At 47.5% G+C, this 25,475-nt stretch overlaps 1 protein-coding gene across 11 annotated transcripts in view; it reads left to right on the top strand.

Annotated features, from left to right (window-relative positions):
• LOC112266035 (microtubule-actin cross-linking factor 1-like) overlaps positions 1-25,475 on the top strand; it is a 261,147-nt gene that overhangs the window by 95,067 nt on the left and 140,605 nt on the right. For 8 of the 11 annotated variants that reach the window (XM_042295674.1, XM_042295675.1, XM_042295676.1 and 5 more), the window contains exons 3-6: positions 7,684-7,745; positions 15,071-15,160; positions 22,696-22,773; positions 23,827-23,919. In XM_042295674.1, the coding sequence (XP_042151608.1) occupies positions 7,684-7,745; positions 15,071-15,160; positions 22,696-22,773; positions 23,827-23,919 (323 nt within the window). Of the gene's footprint in view, positions 1-7,683; positions 7,746-15,070; positions 15,161-21,691; positions 21,791-22,695; positions 22,774-23,826; positions 23,920-25,475 lie in introns of all 11 variants that reach the window. The other 3 variants (XM_042295671.1, XM_042295677.1, XM_042295678.1) reach the window with 1 other exon arrangement.

Raw genomic sequence — 25,475 nt, 5'->3', positions numbered from 1 at the left:
CCTCATGAAGCTGGTTGAGAGAATACCAAAAGGGTGCAAAGCTGTCACCAAGGCAAAGGGTGTCTACTTTGAAGAATCTCAAATATAAAATAGTTTGATTTGTTTAAAAAAAACATTGGTTACAACATGATTCCTTATGTGTTATGTCCTAGTTTTGATGTCTTCACTATTATTCTACAATGTAAAAAAATAGAGAAAAACCCTTGAATGAGTAGGCGTGTCCAAACTGGTATTGTGCGTTTCGACTGAACGACTGCAGAAGTAACCTTACGAAACCAAACATGCGTCCCCATAGTGCCGGTTATCCTATACATAGATACACAGCATGTCCTCCAGATGTTGCAGTCCTAGTAAGATTTACACTGCCCATTATATCAGTCTTTTCAAGTCACAAGGAGCCCAAATTCGATCTATGCTAACCTGATGACCGCTCCTCCAGAGAGCTACCACGGGGGGCCCTGGTAATTGGGGAAGGATTATGATGCAGACAGGCGCAGAGTATCGACACAGGTTTAGAAAGACAGTTATCTGATACGAGTGGTTTGGATATTGAATATTGCAGGTGGATACTTTGGGGAATATTGCTTCATGGTGTGGTTGGTTTTTAGATTTGCTATAGGAGTTAATTGACCATTTATAAGGCCTATATGGTCATAGTAAAGCGGGTGGAGAGGGATAGATGAGAGGAGGAAGTTGTACCAGTCTGAGTGCCACTCCTGACGGAGAGCGATGAACAACTCTGGGACATTTTGATGACTGTGGGAAGGGAGAACGTGCAAGGGAAATGGAATGACATCACACTAAAACATGGAGAAGAGAAAAGAAGATAGAGGGCGAACAGCAGCAGGAAGAAGAGAACTTGGGGAGCGGTGACTTCCTCTGTTTTAATTGGAGGAGAGGAGCGACGGGTGGAGAGAGATTAGACAACAAGAGAGAGAGAGCAAGGGAGGGAGTGAGGGAGGGAGAGAGGGAGGGAGGGAGCGAGGGATAAGCATACTGCGTGGCATTAAGAGCGTAAGCTCTGTCTGGTATTTATAGTTTGGAGGGCCGAGGAAGAAACGGAGCGAAGGAACGGCTCTCTCGCTCTATAAATGCAGGAGAGAATCATCCTTTAAAAATAAGAGTGGAGTGAACAGAGGGAAAGGCACAGAACAAAAAAAAAGAATGAGAGATGAGGATTGGATATGTGGAGAGATTAGAGGTCACTGTAGGAGGAGGAAAACGAGGCTTCTCGAGTGACACACCGTCAGGAAGAGGAGGAGAGGACGAGTGTGTTTTGGACCGTTCCAACAGAGTGTGCTGTCGTCACGAGTGTGTGCGCGCGTCACTGCTTTCGTTGGGGCCGACCAGGTGTGTCGTGTCCAGCTCTTTTGTATGCTAAACTATAGGTCTTAGTATTCCCGTAAGAAACTACAGATTAATACCAGCGTGTGGACAGGGCAGCCATTGCTCTGACGTCTCTCGCTGACTCTTAGTGCTAATGGCACTGTTCCGCTCGCGTGTTGCCTTCACAGTGTTGTTCTACAAAGCTAAGTTGCTGCAGCGGTTTGTGCTGACTCACCGTTTCAGTACTACTATTGATTTGAGTTGCTGTTGCTTAAATTGAACCATGACGGTGCAGAAGTTATTGTAGGCGCTAGCATTTTGAAAGGTTTTTGACTCTTATCTCTGCAGCATCGACAGATTTGAAGGGAAAATGCCGTTGTATTTAGGGAATGCTTAGTCATAGAAAAGGGGGGTTACACTGAAGGATGAGTCAACGCTGGGGATTTAGAGTGCTGAGACAAAAGTGTGTTTGTTCCGGTCTGTGAATGTTAGTGGGTGTGTGTGGTTCCATGGGAGGGTGGTTCTACGCTGAAGACCCTTCTTGTTTACTGGTAACTGGTGCTTGTGCCAGTCTGCTTTGAACCAGCCTGGAGAGGAGTCAAGAAATCTGACGACCTCATACACACAGATACACACCACAGCCCTGACCCAAAGCATAAAATGATACAAATGTCTCATTGACCAAGGCTGCTACTCAGATTATTATGATTATCTGAAGTAGGTTCTCTGTCTCTCTGTCTCGGGCTGCTTTCCTGTATTTATTAAATCCGATGCCACCACAAGGCTTTGCAGATCTTTTTGTGATCAGATGAGAGGTCTAGAACCCACAACACTCACTGGCAGAAAGCACCATGACTGGTGTCTCTGCACTGGACAGCCAGGGGGTTTCTTCTGGGTTTGTGGTAAATTTATGTTCCCAGGCCAATAAAGAGGAAAGAGAAAGCAAAATATTATAATGATCTTGGTTACAGTCTAGAGCTAGCAGTGTCTGGTTTCTGTTAGTCAGGGAGGTGTGTGTGTGTTCACATGGCAACCGACTGGAATCAAAACACTGGAGTCTGCCGATTGCTTGAGTGGATGACATCATCATAAAGGGACACTTCCAGGACCATAAACGAGCACGTTCTCTTTTTGACTTCCTTATCTACCTCAACCAGCGTTTCTCTACAGGTACTTTACTCCCCTTGCTCTCGAAGACTGAAGAAGGAAAAACCATCTCATTCACAAGTGTCAACGGCAGACAGTTTCCTCAACCTGCTGTTGCCACATCTTGACAGGATACAAATCTCAACCGGAGGACTGCAGAGACTTTTTAAAGAGCGGGAGGGAGAGGGCGAGAGAGAGAGAGAGAGGCTGTGTGAAGGAGGGAGAACTGCAGCTCTGAACCTGCTCTGCAGAGCCACTGCATGTTAGTTCACAAGGTGCCTGTCTTGCACCAGGAATAGTGTGAGCGCGAAAGGGAGTGAGAGACTATGCCTCAGACCAGTGAGGTAGCAGGGGACAGGAGTGCCTGAGGGAGTGCGAGAGAACGAGTGGAAGAAGCTTGGAGAGGCGGTCCTTATTCCCCGGAGGGAGGGGCAACCTGTGACTTTGACACACACGTGTGACTGCTCTGGCGACAGAGAGCTGGCGTAGAGTTTTGAAATGGCAGCGACAGCAGGACTGGCGGAAGGAGAGAGGGAACAAGGGAGCGACAGAAAGAAAGAGGCGACCCAGAAATATGTCCCTCTGCTTGCCTGAGACGCCGGGAGACTTGTCCTTTTTTGGGGGAATCAAATTCATTGGGATAGACTCTTGTTTTGATATTTGTGGAAACTGGAATAGCAATTTGTTTACATTGCCTCTGGTTTGATGCCTGACTTTGGAATGACACATGTGGACTTACGCTGGGGGAGAAATGAGGAAGTGCTTGTAGGAGCCAGGTAAAGGAAAGGGGAAGGAAATGCAGAGAGGTGGAACGGTAACAAGGATGTGGCAGGACTACTGTAACGAGTGCAGCCTCAATGCTCACCTGCACTCTCTCATGTGCTGCGCAGGTCAGTGCCGGTTCAGGTTGGTTCATGTAAAGTGTAATGTGTGTGTGTGTTTCTGAGAAAGACCGTATGCGTTTCTATGCAATTTTATACAACGGGTGGGTCTCATCCTGAATGCTGATTGGTTAAAACTGCATTCAACATCGTCTCGGGCCTAACAACACCCGTGCCAATATATCCCCCAAACACTGGCTTCTTGGGCATTATCACATAGAGTATGCATGTGTCAAGCATTGTACAGTCGGAAAGTGTTTACATAGGCGAAATAAAATGTGTGTGTTTGTCTGTGTGTGTAGGCTGTTATCGTGTGTGTGTGTGTCCTGTGTTTTGTACACTGGTAGAGTTGGCTGTACTGTTGACAACTCCTTGTGCTGTTTGTGCACTATAATCAACCAATGTTGTTTATAGTGTGAAGACACTAGTGGTAGTGTGTGAGCGTAATTTCTGTGTGTTGTATTTGGACAGTGTGGAGGGGTGTATAACGCTGAACAAGGTCTCTCTGTGCGGTGAAATGTGTGCCTCTCCGTGGCTGTCACACATGCAAACACAGCACACACACCACCTTGTTGGTTTAAAGGCTCTTCCCATGGCAATAGGGCTGTGACTGTCATGGAATTTCAGGTGTCGGTGATTGGTGTCATCGGCATAGCCGGCTGGGCGGAGGGGCACAACATTAGCATCGAAACGACCTTGGCCTAACTGTCGTGCTCATAGGCGCGTGAGTTACAAGTTTGGGGAGGTACATTTTCACCTTAAGAAATACAAAGCATTCCATGCAGCATTCCATTTGCATACTTATGAAAGTTATAATTTCCTTATGTGATTAGTAAATTGAATAGTCATAATGTAGGCTAATAATTTAACTCCCCATCACAGTTCAGTGGCAATGGACGTGTCCCCTACTGGCAGTTGTCAATGTGGCGCACCGTGTTAATTCCTGTCTCGACCTCTAGGGGGCACTATGCTTTTTTTATACAGTGTCTTCGGAAAGTATTCAGACACCTCGATTTTTTTCCCCACGTTTTGTTAATTTTTACAATAAGGCTGTAACCTATTACATTGTTTTTTCCCCCCTCAAACTACACCCAATGCCCCATGATGACAAAGCAAAAATAGGTTTTTAGTCATTTTGCTAATTTATACCAAATAAAAAATGGAAATATCACATTTACATAAGTATTCAGACCTTTTTAATCAGTACTTTGTTGAAGCACCTTTGGCAGCGATTACAGTCTAGAGTCTTCTTGGGTACGACGCTACAAGCTTGGCACACCTGTATTTGGGTAGTTTCGAGAACTCTTCTCTGCAGGTCCTCTCAAGCTCTGTCAGGTGGGATGGGGAGTGATGCTGCACAGCTATTTTCAGGTCTCTTCAGAGATGTTTGATCGAGTTCAGGTTTGGGATCTGGCTGGGCCACTCAAGGACATTGAGACTTGTCCCGAAGCCCCTCCTTCGTTGTCTTGGCTGTGTGCTTTGGGTCGTTCACCCCAGTCTGAGGTACTGAGTGCTCTGGAGCAGGTTTTCATCAAGGATCTCTCTGTAGTTTGAGGCAAAGATGAACGGATCAATTCTGACAAGTCTCCCAGTCCCTGCCGCTGAATAACATCCCCATAGCATGATGCTGCCCCCACCATGTTTCACTATAGGGATGGTGCAGGTTTCCTCCAGATGTGACGCTTGGCAATTCAGGTCAAAGAGTTCAATCTTGTTTTTCATCAGACCAGAGAATTTTGTTTCTCATGGTCCAAGTGGGCTGTCGTGCCTTTTGCTGAGGAGTGGCTTCCGTCTGGTCACTCTACCATAAAGACCTGATTGGTGGAGTGCTGCAGAGATGGTTGTCCTTCTGGAAGTTTCTCCCATCCCCACAGAGGAGCTCTGTCAGAGTGACCATCCTGTCACCTCCCTGTCCAAGGCCCTTCTCCCCAAATTGCTCAGTTTGCCTGAGCGGCCAGCTCTAGGAAGAATCTTGGTGGTTTTAAACTTCAGAATGACGGAGGACACCTGTGTTCTTGGGGACCTTCAATGCTGCAGACATTTTTTGGTACCCTTCCCCAGATCTGTGTCTCGACACAATCCTGTCTCACTCCACGGACAATTCCTCCGACCTCATGGCTTTGTTTATGCTCTGACATACACTGTCAACTGTGGGACCTTATATAGACAGTTGGGTACCTTTTTCCAATCATGTCCAATCAACTGAATTTATCACAGGTGGACTCCAATCAAGTTGGACAAAGATCTCAAGGATGATGAATGAAAACAGGATGCACCTGAGCTACATTTCGAGTCTGGGGTCTGAATACTTATTTAAATAAGGTATTTCTATTTTTATATAGAAATGTACATTTGTAAAACATTTTAAAAAACTGTTCGCTTTGTCATTATGGGATATGGTGTGTATGTAGATTGCTGAGTACTTTAAAAAAAAAACGTTGTAAAAAACGCTGTAACGTAACAAAATGTGGAAAAAGTGAAGGGGTCTGAATACTTTCCCGAAGGCACCGTATACTGTTAACAATAGCAGATTTTTATGACTACAAAGCCTAACCCAAATGTCACAAAGAAAGCATAGTGTTTATACTGAGCAGGCTAGGCTAGCGTACCAGGCAGGTTTGTTAACTGAGGTGTGCTTTCCTGTTGAAACAATTTAGCAAGAGCATGTTGAAATGTGTGTGTGTGTGTGTGTGTGTCCCATGTTCATAATGAGTCGTATAGTGTGTGTCACCACTGGGTTTGACTGCGTGCAGGTGTTTGACCAGCATTTCCACTGTAAAAAATATTGTTTGAACAGACAAGCTTTTGAAGTGCTGTCTCGTCAAATATCAGTCTGTCGTTATCAAAAAGAGACCACTAACAGATATAAAAGATCACTAAGACCACTTGTGTTTGCAAACTGGGAAACGTGTGCGTTCACACTAGTTTTTAACGTGGTGTGTAACGTATGTAGACCGATCTCCCTCCACATGGCCCCCTCGTTGTCATAGCGTCACCACAGCAACCACGTCAGCTGTGGAGCCTATTGGAGTCAAGTTGGGGAAGTACCAGCAGGAACTATTTCTCTGATTGGTTGGCGCAAAGCAGAGAAGGGGAGAAAGCAGTCACAAGGTAGCCATGCTATAAAGATCAAGTGTGCTAATATTGCCAAATATATGATATATTCTCATTATAGGGGGTTAAGATAGTGGGTTTTGGGTAGTGGTTCAAATCACGTTAGCTGTTAAATACCTCCATAACTTATGTACTTTCTAACATTGCCAGATAGTAACAACCAGGGAAAGCGGGAAGAGGCATTCCATTGGAGGGAGTCGGGTATGAACAGGAAGGCAGGAAACGCAGGCCTACCCGTTTGCATGCCATACATAGAGACCCAGATATGAGAAGAGGAGGCTCCATGGGTTGTGGGGGAGGGGGAGATAACCGCAACGAAGCCTGCCATCAGGCTCTATTCTGGGCATCGCTGTGTCACTCCTCTGGCTTCTGGATGACGCGGTCTGAACTGAGCTCAGAACAGGCAAACCGAAATAGGCTGAGAGAGGGGGGAAAAAAAAGTGTGTGTGTGTGTGGTGGAAAAAGAGTGAGTGAGAGGGAAAGCTTGAGTACATTTTTTTGGCGATATTGAATAAGCGAGCGCTCGCGTGAAAGATGGTTCACAATTGAGTCGTGAGCGTGTGTGAACAAAAGGGGAGGGGGTGTGAGGATAATCTCATAGCAGCTCTATGCCCGTCAGTCTTTGGCAGAGGGAAGTTTGAATGAGAGAACATGTAAAGGTTTTTGTCAACACTCCTATTCACTATGCAACCCACATTACTGTCAATATAAAGCCATGACTTTATTTTCTCATCAATCCCCCCAGAATCACTGTTTAGGTCCAGAGCTCACCAGCCTATAATTTCACTGAGGTTAATTGATATAATAGGATCATTGATCCTCTATGAAGTTTACTGTAGCTGGGTGGAATGCATCCTATGCTGCAACCAAAGACGCTGCAGTGTCGACAAATGTACGACTCGCACAAAACAAAAGGCATGACGAGGCAAATGTCTTCCAGACGCTACCAAGGCAGCAGACATTTGCTGTTGAGTCCTCCCAGTTCAGACAAATAGATTTTAGTGGAACACTGCCTGAAACAGACAGCTAGCCTGGTTAAATCGGGCTCAACGCTGCACTCCCAGGCTACCAGACCGCTTCGGTACAGAGAAGTGTTTCAGGGCGATGGAGAGTGCATCTAACAAATACAGTACTGAGGAATGACTCTGCACTATACGTGTTGTATAATGAACTCGCTCTCCTTTTTCTCTCTCTTGCTCCTTCTTTTCTTCTCCAGATGAGCGAGACCGGGTGCAGAAGAAAACGTTCATGAAATGGGTGAACAAACATCTCATCAAGGTACAGTACAGAATCGCAGCATCATTTTTTGGGGGGGGTTGGTGGTGGGTTGTGGTGCAATTGGGCACACACACACACACACGCAGAGACCGATTGTGACTCAGACCATCATAGAAATGAATCAAGTAGAATAGTAGTGCTAGATTATTTGTTAAATTCCACACAGTGCCTCCAGCACTGACTCTGTTTTTGTTTACTGTGTGCCTGTGTCTGGCTAACATTCTTCTCATTACTCTGTGGGAGCAGATGCACTGAGTTAATAAGGCTGTTATTATTTTTCTAATAGTATGATTAGAGGCAGTAGCAGGCTGAGGTGACCAGGTGATTTTACTGCGTCTGTCTGGCATTAAATTAATGTAATAGTTTATGACTGGAAGTAATGGATTTGTCTGTCTCGGCTGTTGTCTGTATGGGGTTGTCGGTCTTGGTGCTGGTTTGTTCCAGACTTTCTCTCTTTTCTATGTCTGGGTGCTCTCTCTCTCTCTCTACAACTTATCTAAAGTATTAATAAAAAACTTAAGTCAGTCTGTTAGGGTTGGGTAGTATTCCAATTTTTATATATCGTCATACCGTCCTTCTCTCATCCAGGGATTTACTGTATTACCGGTTTAGTACATAGGGGATGCAAAGACAGGCAGTCCAGCTCATTACATTTTTTACTAGGATTAAATGTCAGGAATTGTGATAAACTGAGTTTAAATGTATTTGGCTGAGGTGTACATACATACATACATACATACATACGTACATGCATACATACGTACATGCATACGTACATGCATACATACGTACATGCATACATACGTAACAAACAAACAAACAAACCCAGCATCCCGGAGTCGCCTCTTCACAGTTGACGTTGAGACTGGTGTTTTGCGGGTACTATTTAATGAAGCTGCCAGTTGAGGACTTGTGAGGTGTCTGTTTCTCAAACTAGATACTCTAATGTACTTGTCCTCTTGCTCAGTTGTGCACTGGGGCCTCCCACTCTTTCTATTCTGGTTAGGGCCAGTTTGCACTGTTCTGTGAAGGGATTAGTACACAGCGTTGTACGAGATCTTCAGTTTCTTGGCAATTTCCCGCATGGAATAGCCTTCACTTCTCAGAACAAGAATAGAATAGAGTTTCAGAAGAAAGCGCTTTGTTTCTGGCCATTTTGAGCCTGTAATCGAAAGCACAAATGCTGATGCTCCAGATACACAACGAGTCTAAAGATGGCCAGTTTTATTGCTTCTTTAATCAGAACAACAGTTTTCAGCTTTGCTAACATAATTGCAAAAGGGTTTTCTAATGATCAATTAGCCTTTTAAAATGATAAACTTGGATTAGCTAACAACGTGCCATTGGAACACATGAGTGATGGTTGCTGATAAAGGGCCTCTGTACGCCTATGTAGATATTCCATAAAAAATCATCTGTTTCCAGCTACAATAGTCATTTACAACATTAACAACGTCTACACTGTTTCTGATCAATTTGATGTTATTTTAATGGACAAAAAATGTGCTTTTCTTTCAAAGACACGGACATTTCTAAGTGACCCCAAAAGTTTGAACGGTCGTGTACAACTTACTCAACAAGGACTATCCTGAAGCTATGCGCCATAAGAGGAAAGACCCTTATCCCAGCCATGAAATCTGCGTAGGGACATTGTTTACATCCACATGACAGGCTCATTGTCCACCCTCCCTTCCAAAACCCCGCGGCACACACACTTACACACAACAGCTAATTAATGGACTGCTGAATATTTTTTTTTTTTCCCCCTCTTGCTTTGCTTGCTCTTTTCCATACTATTACCATCTTTAAGCTACGCAGGAGAGAGCTGAAAATAGCTCATATTATAAATATATGTAGTCTTAGAAATTAGGTTAATTAAATCAATTTGCTAACATCAGATAACATTCATATATTAGCCATTTCTAAGACTCGCTTCAACAATTCATTTGGTGAAACAGCAAGTAGCAGTACAAGGATATAACATCTACAGAAGAGACCGGAATGCTTATCGGGGAGGTGTTGCTGTGCATTGGGAAAGTGTTCAGACCCCTAAACCTTTTAAACATTTTGTTATGTTACAGCCTTATTCTAAAATTGATTACATTGTTTTTTTTCTCTCATCAATCTACACACAATACCCCATAATAACAAAGCAACAATTTTGGCAAATTTATCTAAAAGAAACTAAACTGGAAATTCACATTTACATAAGTATTCAAACCCTTTACTCAGTACTTTGTTGAAGCACCTTTGGCAGAGATTACAGCCTTGAGTCTTCTTGAGTATGACGCAGCAAGCTTAGCACACCTGTATTTGGGGAGTTTCTCCCATTCTTCTCTGTAGATCCTCTCAAGTTCTGTCAGGTCGGATGGGGAGCGTCGCTGCACAGCTATTTTCAGGTCTCTTTAGAGATGTTCAAGTCCTGCTCTGGTTGGGCCACTCCAGGACATTCAGAGACTGGTCCCGAAGCCACTCCTGCATTATCTTGGCTGTGTGCTAAGGGTCGTTGTCCTGTTGGAAGGTGAACTTTCGCCCCAGTTAGGTCCTGAGCGCTCTGGAACAGGTTTTCATCAAGGATCTCTTTGTACTTTGCTCGATCCTGACTGGTCTCCCAGTCCCTGAAAAACATCCCCACAGCATGATGCTGCCACCACCATGCTTCACCGTAGGGATGGTATTGGCCTCGTGATGAGCGGTGCTTGGTTTCCTCCAGATGTGACACTTGGCATTCAATCCAAAGAGTTCAATCTTGGTTTTATCAGACCTGAGAATCTTGTTTCTCATTGTCTGAGAGTCCTTTAGGTGCCTTTTGGCAAACTCCAAGTGGGCTGTCATTTGTCTTTTACTGAGAAGTGTCTTCCATGTGGCCACTCTACCATAAAGACCTGATTGGTGGAATGCTGCAGAGATGGTTGTCCTTCTGGAAGGTTCTCCCATCTCCACAGATGAGCTCTGTCAGAGTGACCATTGGGTTTTTGGTCATCTCCCTGACCAAGGCCCTTCTCCTCCGATTGCTCAGTTTGTCCGGGCGGTGTGCTCTAGGACGAGTCTTGGTGGTTCCAAACTTCTTCCATCTAAGAATGATGGAGGCCACTGTTCTTGGGGACCTACAATGCTGCAGAAATGTTTTGGTACCCTTCCCCAGATCTGTGCCTTGACACAATCCTCTCTTGGAGCTCTACGGACAATTCCTTCGACCTCATGGCTTGGTTTTTGCTTTGACATGCACTGTCAACTGTGGTATCTTAATATAGACAGGAGGGTGGGTTTTTCCAAATCATGTCCAATCAATTGAATTTATCACATGTGGACTCCAAGCAGGTTGTAGAAACATCTCATGATCAATGTAAACAGGATGCACCTGAGCACAATAGAGTCTCATAGCAAAGGGTCTGAATTCTTATGTGAATATTTAAGTTATTTTTAATCCATTTGCAAGAAAATTCTGGGTTATTGTGTGAAGATTGAGGAGGATTTAAAAAAAAACATGTAATCCATTTCACAATACTTCTGTAATGTAACAAAAATGTGGGAAAAAATCCAGACTAAAGCGGATACGTCTTCAGTCTCTTGTAGTCTAGTATGGAATAGAATGAATCATGCATGTTCCTTTTTCTCTTCCTGTCCTATCAGCCTAGTTCCTCTGTACTGTTGACGTTCCACTCGAGCGCAGGTGTTTACGTAGCACAGAGCTCCATGGCTGTTCAGTAGAGATGCTGACAGAGTACAGGTGACGTGCCCCAGTCGCTGTGTTTGTCTTGGCTCTCTCTGTTAATCACCCGACTGCACCCATGTTTATAATGCAACCAAATCCTCACATCAGCTGACAGACAGGTAGGTGGCTGTGGTCGGGGTGTGTGTCGTCATGTGGTCAGGTCGGTGTGTATGGCTGCCTCTGGGAGTGTGTTGTACAGATCAAACACACATCCATATAAACACTGCCCTCACTGTGAACTGTGGTTTTCGGGACCTGTGTTGACAGCTTGCCAGGAACACAACTAGGGCCTGTTTCCCAAACACAGATTTAACCTAGGACTGGACTATATAAGCATACTAAATGGAGAATCTCCATTTTTTAAATGGCTTTTCAAATCAGAACTAGGCTTAATCTGTGTCTGGGAAACTGGACCAATACCAGACAACAGGCCCTTAGACACACACATACAGTGGACCAATACCAGACAACTAGCCTTTAGACACACATATGGTGGACCAATACCAGACAACTGGCCCTTAGACACACACATACAGTGGACCAATACCAGACACACACATACAGTGGACCAATACCAGACACACACATACAGTGGACCAATACCAGACAACTGGCCTTTAGACAGACATACGGTGGACCAATACCAGACAACTTACCCTTAGACACACACATACAGTGGACCAATACCAGACAACTGACCCTTAGACACACACATACAGTGGACCTATACCAGACAAGGCAGGTAGCTGTGGAATTGATTGAATATTGCTTTTTGAATCTGAGAGACAGAGAAATGGTTCCAGTAAATTGAGCGACGATTACCACAACCTCTCTCTCTTTCTCAACTTCTTTCCCTCCCTCGCTCCCTCCTCGCTCCTCTCTTCTCTCACGCTCGCTCCTCTCTTCTCCTTTCTCTCGCTCCTCTCTTCTCCTTTCTCTCGCTCTTCTCTTCTCCTTTCTCTCGCTCTTCTCCTTTCTCTCGCTCCTCTCTTCTCCTTTCTCTCGCTCCTCTCTGCTCCTTTCTCTCGCTCCTCTCTTCTCCTTTCTCTCTTCTTTCTCTCTTCTCTTTCTGTCGCTCCTTTCTCTCTGCTCCTTTCTCTCTCCTTTCTCTTTCTTTCTCTGCTCCTTTCTCTCGCTCCTTTCTCTCGCTCCTTTCTCTCGCTCCTTTCTCTCGCTCCTTTCTCTCGCTCCTTTCTCTCGCTCCTTTCTCTCGCTCCTTTCTCTTTCTGCTCCTTTCTCTCCTTTCTCTCCTTTCTCTCTGCTCCTTTCTCTCTTTCTCCTTTCTCTCTGCTCCTTTCTCTCTGCTCCTTTCTCTCTGCTCCTTTCTCTCTGCTCCTTTCTCTCTGCTCCTTTCTCTTGCTCCTTTCTCTGCTCCTTTCTCTCTGCTCCTTTCTCTCTGCTCCTTTCTCTCTGCTCCTTTCTCTCTGCTCCTTTCTCTCTGCTCCTTTCTCTCTGCTCCTTTCTCTCTGCTCCTTTCTCTCTGCTCCTTTCTCTCTGCTCCTTTCTCTCTGCTCTCTCTTCTCTCTCTCCTTTCTCTCGCTCCTTTCTCTCGCTCCTTTCTCTCTGCTCCTTTCTCTCTGCTCCTTTCTCTCTGCTCCTTTCTCTCTGCTCCTTTCTCTCTGCTCCTTTCTCTCTGCTCCTTTCTCTCTGCTCGCTCTTGCTCTCGCTCCTCTCTTTCTCGCGCTCCTCCCCTCTCTCTCCCCCCTACTCTGTGTTATCGCACGAGACATCATCATTTCCAGTCAGAAGTGGTAACTACCCCCCTCATGATACACTATATTCCAAAAGTATGTGGACACCTGCTCGTTGAACATCTCATTCCAAAATGTGATTATGTAACCTGTCAGCAACGGGTGTGGCAGAGATAGCCCAATCCACATACACTCTATATATACACAGAAGTATCTGTTATTAAGACTAAATTGCACATCCCCTCTTTTTCATCACACCCTTAGGCCGCGCTTCAACACAGATGGATAGAGGGTGTGAGAGAGGGAGAGTGAGAGAAAGAGATATGGAGAGAGGGAGAGACTAAAAGAAGGCAGAGGGAGAGAATAAAGGAGAGAGCAGGGCAACAGAAGGATGTGAATAAAGTTTCCAGATGGCTTCTTATCTCGTTTTTTGTAACCTTAAGTGGGATTGGACTATTGAAATGCACCCAGGGGGAGAGCTGACCATTGAACAACAGAACACAGAGTTTTGGATTGTGAGATTAAAAGGCACAATCTGCCCTCTGCTGGAGGAATGTGGAATTTACGTTGTTGAGTTCAGGGTTGAAATGCAGTGAAATGTTGACTTGTTGTTTTTTTTACAGCTTGTGCAGTTTGCTGGACTGTGTTGTGTAATGCGATGTCGCACAGTGGTCCTCAAACATATCTGTGTTGTGAATGTGATCTGTGACGGTTTAAGATCATTCTGGGTGGTGAGGATCAGTCTTGGCCTACCATGACTCTAGCCATAGCACAAGAGGACTCCAGTTGAAATCAAACACTTCACCCCAGCCAATAGAATTTAAGTCCGGTCGGTACACATACACTCCTCAGCCCCAAGCCCCTCCCCTTCAGCTGTCAATCACTCCAAGGTAACTAAACAGCACTGTGGGAGTGTAATCCCCCAGGTCTGTGATAGGGCTGCGTTGACCTGCACCATCGTTTCACACGGAGGACTCCTGTCCTCTTTTAAAGACTAACTTTTGTTTCTCTCAGTTTTGTTTTCTATCTCCTAATAACGTTCTTAGGTTATCCGTCACTCAACGCAGACCAAGGATATAGAACACAAGCAAGAGTGTCTACGTCTCCTCGTAATGAGTCGCTAGTTCATCTGTCTTCCAGAAACCAAAGCCTATTCAAATGTTATGTTGCACTCAACTGCCTTCTTCACTCAGCTTTTTATCTGTACTCCTCATGTTTATGCATCTCCCTGTCCTCCTCATTTCCTCTCTGTGTGTGTCTCTCCGGTTAGATCTACGTTTAATGCAATTGCGTGGAGGTTGTGGTGGTTCGTGAAGAGTTTTTATTAGGGGGGGAGGAAATGTGGTGTTTTTAGTGTCATGAGGATGTCTCAAAAGTAAGACAAAGTCTCTCTCTCTGCCTTAGGTTAAACCACAAGTCATGGTTAGTAATTAGCCTCTCCTCTCTCTAAATGTCCAGCCTCTCCTCTCTCGATGTCCAGCCTCTCCTCTCTCTGGAGATGTCCAGCCTCCTCTCTCTCTCTCTTTTAATTCCTGGTTCTTAGCACTGAGCTACAGTTTTTAGCCTAGACATTGGGAGTCCATCAGCAAGGTCTGAAAAGATGGCCCATTTTCACACAAAAGGTGATGAAATAGGCCTGCCAAAGCTGTGGAGTCGCCGTGCCAACGGTTGTCCCCGGACACCCTGGGCCAAGACGTCACATGGGGTCACAGCCGGAGCACGTTTTTTGTTGTCCTGGAAACTAGGGTCCCTAGCGGCATTGCTTATGGCAACAGTAATTTGTAAACACTGGGATGATATGAACAGGATGAGTACGTAATTAACTCTCCTCTTTTTCTTTCCCTCTTTCGCTCTTTTCTCTCCCCCCTCTCTCTCTCTCTCTCTCTCTCTCTCTGCCTCTCTCTCTTCCTCTCCATCAGGTGAGGAAGCACATCACAGACCTGTACGAGGACCTGAGAGATGGACACAACTTGATCTCCCTCCTGGAGGTCCTCTCTGGAGTCACCCTGGTAAGACACACACAAACTCACCAAGACGCACCCAGTCACAAACCTTCACACCTTGACGACCATCAGTCATGCCCTGGTATACTGTGCCCTGAGACGCACCCTGAGACACACCCTGAAACGCACCCTCCAGACACACCCTGAAACGCACCCTCCAGACACACCCTGAAACGCACACTCCAGACACACCCTGAGACGCACACTCCAGACACACCCTGAGACGCACACTCCAGACACACCCTCCAGACACACCCTGAGACGCACACTCCAGACACACCCTGAGACGCACACTCCAGACACACCCTGAGACGCACACACCAGACGCACCCTCGCACACTCCAGACACCCTCCAGACGCACCCTCCAGACGCACCCCAGACGCACCCACACTCCAGACGCACCCTCCAGACGCACCCTCCAGACGCACCCCCAGACACACCCTGAGACGAGACGCACCCTCCAGACGCACCCTCCAGACGCACCCTCCAGACACACCCTGAGACCCTGCACCCTCCAGACACACCCTGAGATGCACCCTGAGACGCACCCTCCAGACACCCTGAGACGCACCCTCCAGACACACCCTGAGACCCTCCAGACACACCCTGAGAAGCACCCCAGACACACCCTGAGAAGCACCCTCCAGACACACCCTGAGACGCACCCTCCAGACACACCAGAGACACCCTCCAGACACACCCTGAGACGCACCCTCCAGACACACCCTGAGACACCCTCCAGACACCCCTGAGACGCACCCTCCAGACACACCCTGAGACGCACCCTCCAGACACACCCTGAGACACCCTCCAGACACACCCTCCAGACACACCCTCCAGACACACCCTGAGACGCACCCTGAGACGCACCCTGAAACGCACCCTCCAGACACGCACCCTGAGACGCACCCTGAGACACACCCTCATGTTGAGAAAGACATCCTCAGAGCAGATCTTTAAGTGAACTTGGGTATATTGACACATATCGTTATCTAATAATGTCAATATTACATTGAGGGACATGCATGTGTCCCTATCTGAACTTTGACTGAAGGCCAATGGGCCCTGGTCAGTGCTAGTGCAATTTCAGATGCAGTTAAAGACTTGCTTGGAGCGCATGATGACTTATTGTAACTCAGTGACAGACGGGTGTATTAACATGGTGACTCATTGTAACTCAGTGACAGGCGGGTGTATTAACATGATGACTCATTGTAACTCGGTGACAGATGGGTGTATTAACATGATGACTCATTGTAACTCAGTGACAGATGGGTGTATTAACATGACTCATTGTAACTCAGTGACAGATGGGTGTATTAACATGACTCATTGTAACTCAGTGACAGATGGGTGTATTAACATGACTCATTGCCCTCTAGTGACTCCCCATCCCGCATGAGGGAGCGTAATCATCGCCTGACACTAATTAGCATAATGCAACGGACATAAATATTCCTAGAAAATATTCCTATTCTTGAACATCACAAATGAAATCTATTGAGACACAGCTTAGCCTTTTGTTAATCACCCTGTCATCTCAGATTTTCAAAATATGCTTTACAGCCAAAGCTAGACAAGCATTTGTGTAAGTTTATCGATAGCCTAGCATAGCATTTTGTCCAGCTAGCAGCAGGTAACTTGGTCACGGAAATCAGAAAAGCAATCAAATTAAATCGTTTACCTTTGATGAGCTTCGGATGTTTTCACTCACGAGACTCCCAGTTAGATAGCAAATGTTCATTTTTTCCAAAAATATTATTTTTGTAGGCGAAAAAGCTCCGTTTGTTCTTCACGTTTGGCTGAGAAATCTCCCGGAAATCGCAGTCACGAAAACCGCAAAAAATATTCCAAATTAGCTCTATAATATTGACAGAAACATGGCAAACGTTGTTTATAATCAATCCTCAAGGTGTTTTTCAAATATCTATTCGATAATATATCCATCGTGACAATTCGTTTTTCAGTAGGACCGATTGGAGTAATGGCTACCTCTGTATTTTACGCAAGAATCTCTCTAGGAGCATCAGGTGACCACTTGCGCAATGTAGCCGCTTACGGGTATTCTTCAACATAAATGTGTAAAACTACGTCACAATGCTGTAGACACCTTGGGGAATACGGAGAAAGAGTAATCTGGTTGATAGCCCATTCACTGCTCAATAGGGACGCATTGGAACGCAGCGCTTTCAAAACATGAGGCACTTCCGGATTGCATTTTTCTCAGGCTTTCGCCAGCAACATCAGTTCTGTTGTACTCACAGACAATATTTTTACAGTTTTGGAAACTTTAGAGTGTTTTCTATCCCAAGCTGTCAATTATATGCATATTCTAGCATCTTGTCCTGACAAAATAGCCCGTTTACTACGGGATCATTTTTTTTTCTCCAAAAATGAAAATACTGCCGCCTAGTCACAACAGGTTATTAACATGACTCATTGTAACTCAGTGACAGACGGGTGTGTTCACATGATGACTCATTGTAACTCAGTGACAGACGGGTGTATTAACATGAAAAGACTGACTGGTCCGCCTACTGACTCCTTTTACTGTTTGTGAGACATATTCACCTCACATTTCAATCACTGAGTGCGTTACTGTGAGGGGGGGAGAGTGTTTCTTTGAGGGGGGAGTGTTTCTTTGAGGGGGTTTCTTTGAGGGGGCAGAGTTACTGCGAGGGGGAGAGAGTGCGTTACTGCGAGGGGGGAGAGAGTGCGTTACTGCGAGGGGGAGAGAGTGCGTTACTGCGAGGGGGAGAGAGTGCGTTACTGCGAGGGGGAGAGAGTGCGTTACTGCGGGGGAGAGAGTGCGTTACTGCGGGGGAGAGAGTGCGTTACTGCGAGGGGGAGAGAGTGCGTTACTGGGGGAGAGAGTGCGTTACTGCGGGGGGAGAGAGTGCGTTACTGCGAGGGGGGAGAGTGGCGAGGGGGAGAGCGTTACTGTGAGGGGGAGAGAGTGCGTTACTGTAAGGGGGAGCGTTACTGTGAGGGGGGAGAGAGTGTTTCTTTGAGGGGGAGTGTTTCTGTGAGGGAGTGTTTCTTTGAGGGGGAGTGTTTCTGTGAGGGAGTGTTTCTTTGAGGGGGAGAGAGTGCGTTACTGTGAGGGGAGAGAGTGCGTTACTGTGAGGGGAGAGTGCGTTACTGTGAGGGGGAGAGTGCGTTACTGTGGGGGAGTGCGTTACTGGGGGGAGAGTGCGATACTGGGGGAGAGTGCGTTACTGGGGGGGGGAGTGCGTTACTGGGGGGGAGTGTGCGTTACTGGGGGGGGGAGAGTGCGATACTGGGGGGGGAGTGCGTTTCTGTGAGGGGGAGTGTGTTTCTGTGAGGGGGAGGTGTTTCTGTGAGGGGGAGTGTGTTTCTGTGAGGGGGAGTGTGTTTCTGTGTGAGTGTGTTTCTGTGAGGGGGAGTGTGTTTCTGGGGGAGTGTGTTACTGTGAGGGGAGAGTGTGCGTTACTGTGAGGGGAGAGAGTGCGTTACTGTGAGGGGAGAGAGTGCGTTACTGGGGAGGGGGAGTGCGTTACTGGGGGGGGAGAGTGTTTACTGGGGGGGGGAGTGTGTTTCTGTGAGGGGGAGTGTGTTTCTGTGAGGGGGAGTGTGTTTCTGTGAGGGGGAGTGTGTTTCTGTGAGGGGGGGTGTTTCTGTGAGTGGGAGTGTTTCTGTGAGGGGGAAGTGTGTTTCTGTGGGGGAGGGGGAGTGTGTTTCTGTGAGGGGGTTTCTGTGAGGGGGAGTGTGTTTCTGTGAGGGGAGTGTGTTTCTGTGAGGGAGTGTGTTTCTGTGGGGGGAGTGTGTTTCTGTGAGGGGGAGTGTGTTTCTGTGAGGGGGAGTGTGTTTCTGTGAGGGGGAGTGTGTTTCTGTGAGGGGGAGTGTGTTTCTGTGAGGGGGAGTGTGTTTCTTTGAGGGGGCAGAGTTACTGCGAGGGGGAGAGAGTGCGTTACTGCGAGGGGGAGAGAGTGCGTTACTGCGAGGGGGAGAGAGTGCGTTACTGCGAGGGGGAGAGAGTGCGTTACTGCGAGGGGGGAGGGAGAGTGCGTTACTGTGAGGGGGAGAGTGCGTTACTGCGAGGGGGGAGAGTGCTGTTGTGTTTCTGGGAGAGTGCGTTACTGCGGGGGGGGGGAGAGTGCGTTACTGCGAGGGGGAGAGAGAGTGCGTTACTGTAAGGGGGAGCGTTACTGTGAGGGGGGTGAAGAGTGTTTCTTTGAGGGGGAGTGTTTCTGTGAGGGAGTGTTTCTTTGAGGGGGAGAGAGTGCGTTACTGTGAGGGGAGAGAGTGCGTTACTGTGAGGGGAGAGAGTGCGTTACTGTGAGGGGGAGAGTGCGTTAGTGCGTGACTGGGGGAGAGTGCGATACTGGGGGGGAGTGCGTTACTGGGGGGGGAGAGTGCGATACTGGGGGGGGAGTGCGTTTCTGGGGGAGAGTGCGTTACTGGGGGGAGTGTGCGTTACTGTGAGGGGGAGTGTTACTGTGAGGGGGGAGTGTGTTTCTGTGAGGGGGAGTGTGTTTCTGTGAGGGGGAGTGTGTTTCTGTGAGGGGGAGTGTGTTTCTGTGAGGGGGAGTGTGTTTCTGTGAGGGGAGTGTGTTTCTGTGAGGAGTGTGTTTCTGTGAGGAGTGTGTTTCTGTGGGGGAGGAGTTCTGTGTTTCTGGGAGAGTGCGTTACTGTGAGGGGGGAGAGTGCGTTACTGTGAGGGGGAGAGTGCGTTACTGGAGGGAGAGTGCGTTACTGTGAGGGGGAGAGAGTGCGTTACTGGGGGGGAGTGCGTTACTGGGGGGGAGAGTGCGTTACTGTGAGGGGGAGTGCTTACTGTGAGGGGGGGGAGAGTGTGTTTCTGTGAGGGGGAGTGTGTTTCTGTGAGGGGGAGTGTGTTTCTGTGAGGGGGGGGAGTGTTTCTGTGAGGGGGAGTGTGTTTCTGTGAGGGAGTGTGTTTCTGTGAGGGGGAGTGTGAGGGAGTGCGTTTGTTTGAGGGGGAGAGAGTGCGTTTGTTTGAGGGGGGAGAGTGCGTTTGTTTGAGGGGAGAGTGCGTTTGTTTGAGGGGGCGTTAGAGAGTGCGTTTCTGTGAGGGGGTGAGGGAGTGCGTTACTGTGTTACTGTGAGGGGGAAAGAGTGCGTGTTACTGTGAGGGGGAAAGAGTGCGTTTCTTTGTGAGGGGGAAAGAGTGCGTTTCTTTGAGGGGGAGAGAGTGCGTTTCTTTGGGGAGTGCGTTTCTTTGAGGGGGAGAGAGTGCGTTTCTTTGAGGGGGTTTCTGTGAGAGTGCATTTCTTTGAGGGGGAGAGTGTGTTTCTTTGAGGGGGGGGAGAGTGCGTTACTGTGAGGGGGAGGGAGAGAGTGCGTTACTGTGAGGGGGAGAGAGTGCGTTTTCTGTGAGGGGGAGTGTTTCTGAGGGGGAGTGCGTTTCTGTGAAGGGGGGGGGAGAGTGCGTTACTGTGAGGGGGAGAGAGAGTTTCTGCGTGTTACTGTGAGGGGGGAGAGTGCGTTACTGTGAGGGGGAGAGAGTGCGTTTCTTGTGAGGGGGTGCGTTACTGTGAGGGGGGAGTGAGAGAGTGCGTTACTGTGAGGGGGGTGTTTCTGTGAGGGGGAGAGTGCGTTACTGTGAGGGGGAGTGTGTTTCTGTGAGGGGGAGAGTGCGTTACTGTGAGGGGGGGTGCGTTACTGTGAGGGGGAGAGAGAGTGCGTTACTGTGAGGGGGGAGTGCGTTACTGTGAGGGAGTGCGTTACTGTGAGGGAGTGCCTGTGAGGGGTGCGTTACTGTGAGGGGGGAGTGCGTTACTGTGAGGGGGAGTGCGTTACTGTGAGGGGGAGAGTGCGTTACTGTGAGGGAGTGCGTTACTGTGTTACTGTGAGGGAGTGCGTTACTGCGTTACTGTGAGGGAGTGCGTTACTGTGAGGGGGGAGTGCGTTACTGTGAGGGAGTGCGTTACTGTGAGGGAGTGCGTTACTGTGTTACTGTGAGGGAGTGCGTTACTGTGAGGGAGTGCGTTACTGTGAGGGGAGTGCGTTACTGTGAGGGAGTGCGCTACTGTGAGGGAGTGCGCTACTGTGAGGGAGTGCGCTACTGTGAGGGAGTGCGCTACTGTGAGGGAGTGCGTTTCTGTGAGGGGGAGTGCGTTTCTGTGAGGGTTGCAGTGTGTGTTGAGGGGGAGAGCGTGTGTTACTGTGAGGGGGGGAGAGCGTGTGTTACTGTGAGGGGGGCGAGTGTTACTGTGAGGGGGGAAGAGTGTGGTGAGGGGGAGTGTTACTGTGAGGGGGGTTACTGTGAGGGGGAGAGTGTGTTACTGTTAGGGGGAAGAGTGTTACTGTGAGGGGGAGAGAGTGTGTTACTGTGAGAGTGCACTTTACAATTATTATAATAAGGTAAAAAAGCATTTTTTAAAAAGCTGGCCTGTTAGCGGGTTACTTTTTGATTTGGCTTTCCTATTGCCCCAGCAGCACTTGTCATTTCCTCCTCCTACCTCTCTTTCCTTTGGAACATCACCTCATCCCTCTACACATTTCTTTCATCCTTCTCTCGCTCTCCTCATCCCCCCCACCCCTCCGGATGGTAGCAGCTCAAGGGCGTGTCCTCGCTGAGGAGGGTGTGTATGTCCCGAGCCCCCCCGCTCATCTTACTCGGGGGGGAGGAGGAGGAGGACGGAGCTCAGGGAGTATGTTTGACCCCCAACCCTCACGCTGATCCTCACCCCACAGACTGTGTTTTCAGACTGCATGCGAGTGGAGTGGAGTGGTGTTATGGATAGGCATTCCAAGACACACATTGACATACACATTTACACACACTTTTCTCAACGTTTTCCCATTCAACCACACACATTCTCAGTCACCGTTGCTTGACGTATGTGCAACCATTACACACACATCACGAAATGATAATCAGACAAAATCTTAAGGTTAAGTAGCATTTCTACGGTCAGCATCTTCTCCCTGACCCTTCCCTTACCTCTCTTGCTCTGCATGGAGTTGTTGGTTTGGCCTGAGTGCTCCTTATAGCTCTGCTAAAGTGCTGCTTCAGTACTGCCACTGTTGACTGCAGTATACCTAACCCAGCCCAGCACAGTGTGACACACACACTCCTGCATCTTGCATTTCTAGCAGCTTTGCTGTGTGTGTTGTCAATGATTGTAGTGTGTGTGTGTGTCATGTGTGTGTGTGTGTGTGTGTAGTGTGTGTGTGTGTGTGCCAGCCAGCCAAGGATTGTGTGTGTTCGAGAGAGCAGGCAGTGATAAAGTGTGTGTGTTTTGAGGAAGTATTAGACTGTTTAAACCAGCATGGTTTCCAGATGTACATGTTCTGGTTCGCAGAATGTTTTTCCTGGGTTGTTTCCTGCTCTGCTGTGAGGATGGGTGTTGGCGTGTGTTTGACAACAGTTGAAGACAGCGCCCTCTAGGATAATGCCATGTCATTACAGCGGCCTGTGCTTAGTTTTCCCCGCTCACTGCACTTTGAATTGGGAAGGACACTCACCACTTGTATCTCTATCACTGGTTAGAATTGTGACTGTGAGAATATCTACATAAAAAATATCCTTTAACTTTTCTTTTCTGTTTTTCAGCCCAGGGAAAAGGGTCGCATGCGATTTCACCGGCTCCAGAATGTCCAAATTGCCCTGGACTTTCTCAAACAGAGACAGGTACAACTGACACACACACACACACACACGCCACTCTCAACCCACTCAATATCTCAACAGGTACTCATGCTCAGAAATACATATTGACCTGAACTAAGCCAAATTCAACCACATCTGCCTTTGGGGGGAAAAAAATGAAATACAATTTGGTTTATTTGACCATTTAAATAAAAAAAACACCAAAAAAAAACATCCAAAGCACATCCATAAATAAAAAAATTGAGGTGGTCTCTCTCTCTTTCTTTGTATCTCTCTTTCTTTCTCTCTCTTTCTCTCCTCTCCTCTCTCTTTCTCTCCTCTCCTCTCTCTTTCTCTCCTCTCCTCTCTTTCTCTCCTCTCTCTCCTCCCTCTTTCTCTCTCTCCTCCCTCTTTCTCTCTCTCCTCCCTCTTTCTCTCTCTCCTCCCTCTTTCTCTCTCTCCTCCCTCTTTCTCTCTCTCCTCCCTCTTTCTCTCTCTCCTCCCTCTTTCTCTCTCGCCTCCCTCTTTCTCTCTCTCCTCCCTCTTTCTCTCTCGCCTCCCTCTTTCTCTCTCGCCTCCCTCTTTCTCTCTCGCCTCCCTCTTTCTCTCTCGCCTCCCTCTTTCTCTCTCGCCTCCCTCTTTCTCTCTCGCCTCCCTCTTTCTCTCTCGCCTCACCCTCTTTCTCTCTTTCTCTCTCTTGTCCCAATGTGTCAGCGCTGCATGACTGGGACTCCCAGATGACCATAGTCACACCTCAAGCATCTCTAACCAATGCTGCATCTCTGTCTTAGACACCGGCTCTTACTAAACATGGGCTCCATCTCGGTTGCCTTCAGTGGCTCTTATGCTTTCAGTGGCTCTTATTGCTCTTATGTGCACTGATGTGAGAAAGACAGTCGGAATATGGAGGCTAGTCACACCCTTTAGTATTCAACGTTTACAATAGAGAACAGGAAGTCATGTGGTGACTGGTTAATAATGTGGAGCACATGGGTACCCAACTCCAGTCCCCTTACAGCTTTCTATTCCATGTCAAAGCTTTAATTAGTTTACCATGAGGCCAGGTGTTTAATCCTCCCGTTCTACATGTTCCAGGTCAAACTGGTGAACATCCGGAACGATGACATCACAGACGGCAACCCCAAGCTGACACTGGGCCTCATCTGGACCATCATCCTGCACTTCCAGGTCTGTGCTGCTCTATGTCTTCTAGCTCTATGTCGAGGTTGGCCACCCTGCTCTATATGTTGTGTGTGTGTGTGCGTGTGTGTGTGTGTGTGTTCACGGCACGATGACCACTTCCTGCTGGCCTCTGGCCAGGTCCACCTCACGACAGAGGTCTCTAATCTCAAGGGTCTTTTCCTGGTTAAATAAAAAAAAATTAAACGACACCACCTCCAAATCAAATGTTATTTGTCACTTGCGCCGAATACAACAGGTGTAGACGTTACAGTGAAATGTTTACTGAAGCGACGGTTTCAAATTGGATCTGTCTTGGCAGAAAAATCGATTTACGACTCGCCGGTCTCATAGCAAGTCAAGATAGCGGTTCAGATAAAATCATCCATCTAATTACCTTGAGTACTTGTAGAAGTCCTGTGGGGGATGGGTGGCTACTGGGCTTTACACTCTTTTCTTCTACGTATTATAGTGTGTGTGAAGGTCTAGCATGCTACTCTTCTCTGTTTTGTTTGTTTCTAGTTGAATGAGTGAGCGTGGGGGGACAGAGGGTTCATGTGACTCCTTTATTCCTTTTCTTTGTCCTCTGTCAATAAAAAATACATTTCTTCTTTTTTTTAATCAATGTTTTACAAGTAAAAACATATTTCTATGTTGTGGCTCATCTCTGTTGGTTTGCGAGTCTGGTATGGAACCAAATACACATCACTTTATAAACAACACTTTTGTCAAATATAGTTTACACTTTTGCCATTGACATGACATTTGTTAGTGAGGCTGCTCTCTGTCCATATGGGCTAAAGGCATAGTGATAGTTCCACTGTGGCCTATAGTCTAGTTCCCATCACTTGGAGACCGAGGCAGAGGTGGTGACGATCCTTAGAGCTAATGCTGGATGTTGATCTCTGACTTGTCCTCTGCTGTCATATTGGGTTGCTGGGAGTACCAGGGTTGGCTCAAAGGCTCTGTCTGTGTGTGTGTGTTGATCTCTCAGACATGTCCTCTGCTGTCATATTGGGTTGCTGGGAGTACCAGGGTTGGCTCAGAGGCTGTGTGTGTGTGTGTGTGTGTTCTCTCAGACTTGTCCTCTGCTGTCATTGGGTTGCTGGGAGTACCAGGGTTGGCTCAGAGGCTGTGTGTGCGGCAGCTAGTTAGTTCTGTGCCAGGCGCAGACTAGGTTTAGGAGTCTTTTAATGTGTCTTGTCAGTGTGGGTGTTTACTTGAGCTGTTGCTTTGTTTGTAGATGTTGTTCCAACCTGCTTGTTGTGGAGACAGATGGCTTTAGGAAAGCCTCCTATGGTGTGTGTGTGTGTATCTGTGAAGACACTAGTAGTAGTGTTTTAAAAGCTTGAGTGGAGTGGCTGTGTGTGTCGCATAGTTTTCCTTGGTATGTCCTTGTGCTGTTGTGGAAAATAGCCACCAGGCAGGGCATTGCAGTAGGTCAGGCCATGTTCTAAAGCACTGGCACCATAGAGGAGCGCACACACACACACACACACACACACACACACACACACACACACACACACACACACACACACACACACACACACTGGCCTGGCCTC

This window comes from Oncorhynchus tshawytscha, linkage group LG13, assembly GCF_018296145.1.
Source record: "Oncorhynchus tshawytscha isolate Ot180627B linkage group LG13, Otsh_v2.0, whole genome shotgun sequence".
Lineage (NCBI taxonomy): Eukaryota > Metazoa > Chordata > Actinopteri > Salmoniformes > Salmonidae > Oncorhynchus > Oncorhynchus tshawytscha.
This window is presented reverse-complemented; position numbering and strand designations above follow the sequence as displayed.